The sequence below is a fragment of the Phaseolus vulgaris genome, unplaced genomic scaffold (genome assembly GCF_000499845.2).
Source record: "Phaseolus vulgaris cultivar G19833 unplaced genomic scaffold, P. vulgaris v2.0 scaffold_28, whole genome shotgun sequence".
Taxonomy (NCBI): domain Eukaryota; kingdom Viridiplantae; phylum Streptophyta; class Magnoliopsida; order Fabales; family Fabaceae; genus Phaseolus; species Phaseolus vulgaris.
The window spans coordinates 319205-324207 of NW_027174096.1; the positions used below are offsets into that span (position 1 = coordinate 319205).

A 5003-nucleotide genomic window follows, 5' to 3' on the forward strand; every position below is an offset into this window, starting at 1 on the left:
TGTATGTACAGATGGAGTGTATATACAAAGAATTCGTATTCAATAAACACGACCCTAATATAATTTTATAGCTAAAAGCCTTTTTGAAGTGATATATTCTTTTATAAGAATTACTAGAGTAATCTTAATAAATCGGCAAAAATAGATCATATTCTTCATGTGTCTATTATCTAAATATTTATCTGTTATATTATTTTAGACCCAATCAGGTGGTATAACGATCAAATTATAAATCAAATGGTTATAATTAAGAGTTTGATATTATGTTATAAAACAAATATTCTAAGTTTAAATTAACAGATAAATATATTTATATATACACATCCACATAGAATTCATACTTTATAATGTTGTATGATACATTTCTTGTAGATTTGACTCAAAAGGTATAATTCAGGAAAAAGGTGAAATCATAACTATTAAAGCGCATACGTAATAATTACGTTCGTACAAAAAGATACTATATATAATTTCAAATTTTTAATTGAAATACTATTATATTTTACCCGCAACATCTTTTAAAACTTAACTCCTTTTCTTCAGCTGTTTTTGCTTGTTATTATATTTAGCTCCCTTTGGTTCTCTAAATTCCAAAATATATAAAAAAAAGACTAGTTTCACCTTGCCATTATAATAAATTTCATGAACATGAATAATAAATAATGAAGCCATTCGACTTAATTTTTTTTCAATTAATAGTTAATATTGCATATTTTTAATCTAAAGTGTATTGTAGATGAAGATACAGATATATCATGTTAAGGCTTGAGTAAAGCTAATTAATGTTGATTATTTACATAAGTACTCCCATATGTTCACCCTCTAAGATTTCTGTCTAGAAGCATCTTTGTTGTTGAGTAAAATTACGTTAGTACTTTTTGTTCTTTCCTTGAAGCCGAAACATTTTTGTGATCCTATGTTGGAAGCGGCAGAAGATGATCTTTTTCTAAAGTTTTGCGAACTTGCAACAAATTGCCTATGATATCCTTTGTGATCTCACATGTCCCATATAGCCCATAAGGGGTACGTTATGAAAATCACACTAGAAGGCACATTTCACGCCTTGAAAGGCCCCAGCAGAAGCTACTTCGTATATTTTCTTTTTTCTAACTAATAAAGTAGTTATACCAAATGTACACTCTTGTGCCCTCTTCAGCTTATATATATAAGTGGAGGAGCCAACCAACCCCACAAGGCATCCTTTGCTTACAGAGCTGAGAAGTTCAAGAATACTTGCTTTGCTACCCTAAAACCTTATTCACCATGTCACTCTCCAATGGAGCTGATGCCACTTCCAACCAGCAGAAACCCCAGCTTCCCAACCCCTTTGATCTCACCGACTCTGAGATCCTCGAAAAAGTTTATGTCACCCACCTCCATGATGATGACAAGTGTGATGTCGATGTCCTTTTCGACGTAGTGTCCAGTGTTGTACTTAAGGTACTATATGTAATTCACCTTCTTTCATCCATTCATTTTCTCCAACAAGTGCAAATCTTCCTAGGTATTTCTCTTTCTATATATAGATTCATAGGTAATATCACCTTTTCAGTGTATATTAGCTATAAATTCGTACTACGCATGTTTAATTATCATTTAAATTTAATTAACATTATTTAATTGTTTATATCGTGAGTGACAGACAAGGTTAGCTGAAAGCAAAGCTTATCAGACCGTTTTCAAACCAGAATTTAGTACAATGAAGCTGATTTCCTGTCAGGTTATCTCATGGCACAATCATTATTATTATTATTCCTTACTTTATGTGTACATATATTATTAAACGATGCGTAGTCATGCTTTATTTTGCTTCATTCAAAAGGGGCGAGTTGGTTTGCATTATTTTATGATCTTGTGTTTGCAAAAGCACAATTTTAAATTCCTAGTTGAAAATTATTTTAAACAAGTGATACAATGATATGATAACAGATGATAACCACACCCCGTGGTGATCGTTATGTGCACCAAACGACAATGTGCATTCTTCATCACCTCAGAAGCTACTCGTGGGATTCAAAGGCACTAGTAACTCTAGCTGCTTTCGCTTTGGAGTATGGGAATCTTTTGCACCTCAGTGATGTTGTAACACCAGATAACCTACTTACAAACTCGTTGAAACAACTGAATCAAATTCAAACCAGAAAGGACCCTAAGACCATTTTGGTGGCATTGGTGATGAAAGTGCTTCAGGACATCCAAGAGTGGACACGATTGTCTTCTTTTGGTTATGACATAGTGGATGTGCCATCTTTGTCTGATGCCCTGCAAGAGGTCCCTGTTGTTGTATATTGGATAATTGCTTCCCTTATTGCTGCCACTGGCAACCTCGTTGGTGTATCGTAAGTTATCTTCTCAACAATCACTCATCATACAATTCGCTAGTGCATGTTCACGTGACAAAGGAAAAATTATTAATATATTTAAATTAAATTAAATTATACTTTAAATTTTATTATTTACATTACTTTTTAAAAGTATAAAAAATATTTTGGTTTTAGTTCTTTATGTAACTAACAATATACAATTTGTTATAAATAAATAATTACATGGAGGATAAAATATAAAACAAAAATGATATTTTTCCGGTTATTTAACCTTACAAACTACAAAAAGTTTTTAAAACATATTCCCATTATAAAACTAAATAATATATTATTATTAATAATAACTGAAATTCTTTAATAATTTATTTCAGGGACTATGTATTATCACATTTTGTGGAAAGGCTTTCTTCTGCTGCTTCTAGATTCAAGGAACATCTGAAATTGAGCGGAGAGCAAAAAGGTTGTGCTAAGCTTTCTATTTTGTTTAATTTTTGAAGCCAATGAGTATGACGAAAGATCAAATGCTAATAAAAGAAACATCTATTTGTTGCAGGTTATGCAGATGAATACTACAAGCGCAAGAAGGCATTTTCTAATCCCAAAGATGTTGTAGAACTCTTAAAGCTTCTGATCGGATCTAAGGTCCAAATATATGATGGCAGCATCAAAAGCAACAGGGTTAGTCTCTAAAGCATTTCGATCACTGTGTCAAGATATTCTTATGGAAAAAATTATCTAGCCTTGTTATTTCGCCAAATTGGGATCGTCTTAAAGACAAAAGTAATGATCATGTCTTTTCTTTTTTATATATGTTCAAACAGGATATTGATGTCTTCGACCAGAAATATGTCTTGTTGTTCATTTCAAGCCTCGACAAGATTGAAGATGAGATTTCACTTTTGAATTCAATCTATGACAGACTGCAGGAAAATCCAAGTGAAATAATAAAAAATTACAAGAAAGAGGATTTCAAGATTTTGTGGATTCCCATTGTGACTTTGTGGGACGACAAGCAAAGACTCAAATTCAATGCGTTGAAGGATACCATCAAATGGTACGCAGTGGAGTTCTTCACTGAGCTACCAGGCACTGACCTAATAAAAGAGAAATTTAATTACAGGGGTAAACCTATTATCCCAGTGCTCACCCCTCTTGCTGATACGTTGAATGAAGATGCTATGGACTTGATTTTTCAATGGGGGATCGACGCGTTCCCCTTTAGGAAAATTGATGGTATTGACCTTACTCTAAAATGGAAGTGGTTCTGGGATGCAACAAAGAAAGCAAATCTTGGAATACAGCAGGTAAACCCATTGTTCAGTGTTGTTATCTAATCACCTGAGTTAGATATAATAGTGAACTATTTTTTAGGGATAATCATAGAGATTGATATGAAATTGACCTAATTATGTACCTTTGTTTTGAACGTGAATTAGGTCACTGGGGACAGGTACATTTTCATCTATGGAGGTGCTGACAAAAAGTGGGTCCAAGACTTCGCAGTGGCAGTGGAGAAAACAAAAGGGCATGCAATTATCTTGAACACAGATACCATAATAGATCAGTATGAGTTGGGGAAGGATGACCCGAGGGTTGTTCCTCGTTTCTGGATCGAAATAGAAAGGAAGAGACTGAAGAAGCATAAGGATGCGGTGGACTGTGAGATTCAAAAAATTGTGAGGACCTTGCTTTGCCTTAAACAAGACCAGCAAGGATGGGCTATTCTCACGAAAGGGTCTAACGTGAGGGTTCTGGGTCACGGTGAGCCTATGCGTCAAACTTTGGTTGAGTTTGATGCATGGAAAGAGAAAGTGTTTCAAAAAGAAGGCTTTGACGTGGCCTTCGATGAATACTATAAGATTAAGCTTAACCAGATATACGCTCGTCAACAATGTGCTATTGTTAAAAATAATGCAGATGTCCTAGTGACTATAACATGTCCAAATCCCACATGTGCACGTGTGATGGAGGTGACTTCCGTTAATTACAAGTGCTGCCATCGCGATGCTCCAAACACTGGCAACATCTGAATGTGAATGGGAGGAGAAAGAGGTTGATTCTTAGCCTCCAAGAGTTTGCTATGGCAAAACTTTGTATTTGGATTTCTTTTTGCTGTGTCGAGTTACTACTATATATATGCATGTCTTTTGTGTCAAGACGAAAGCTATGTAGCCACTTGATTTGCCCATGATGAATGGGAAAATGAATAATGGCTTTGCTTCATCTGTGTCAATTGTCAACTACAAAATTCAATAAACTTAGTTTTGCATACTCATAAATTGCGCCGGTCTCTTTTCTCTTGCTCTTCCTTCACTTTTGTTTTTGCACCACATTTTTTAGCTTATGATATTGACGTATACTATTTCCTTAAAAAGTGTGAACATTAATGACTTTTTTTACTACTAATACTACAAACTCCTTTCAGCAAGAGTGGCCGAGTCCAACTGTCCCTCGTATCATTATTACATATTACTAATCTACTTTGATTCGGGACTCACATCTACAAGGCCTATTAGAAGGGTATCTAGGCTCACTTGGTTAAAGGACTACATCTAGAAGGACCTAATCCCTTTTTCTGTTAGGATTTTCTGTAATGCTTTTTTTTTTTAGTATGATGAGCACAAGTGTCTATTAAGACAAATGACTTTTGAAAGGATATTATATATCCCATGAGACTAG

The 5003-nt window shown here is 34.4% G+C and overlaps 1 protein-coding gene across 1 annotated transcript; it reads left to right on the forward strand.

Moving 5' to 3' along the window:
* The first annotated feature begins 1180 nt into the window (after nt 1-1180).
* Nucleotides 1181-4603, forward strand: LOC137817283 (protein SIEVE ELEMENT OCCLUSION B-like). The gene is made up of 7 exons (XM_068620534.1): nt 1181-1440; nt 1643-1720; nt 1930-2339; nt 2696-2784; nt 2878-3002; nt 3146-3628; nt 3761-4603. The coding sequence occupies exons 1-7, from the start codon at nt 1264-1266 to the stop codon at nt 4352-4354; spliced, it is 1956 nt and encodes a 651-aa protein (XP_068476635.1). The 5' UTR covers nt 1181-1263; the 3' UTR covers nt 4355-4603.
* The last annotated feature ends 400 nt before the right edge of the window (nt 4604-5003 follow it).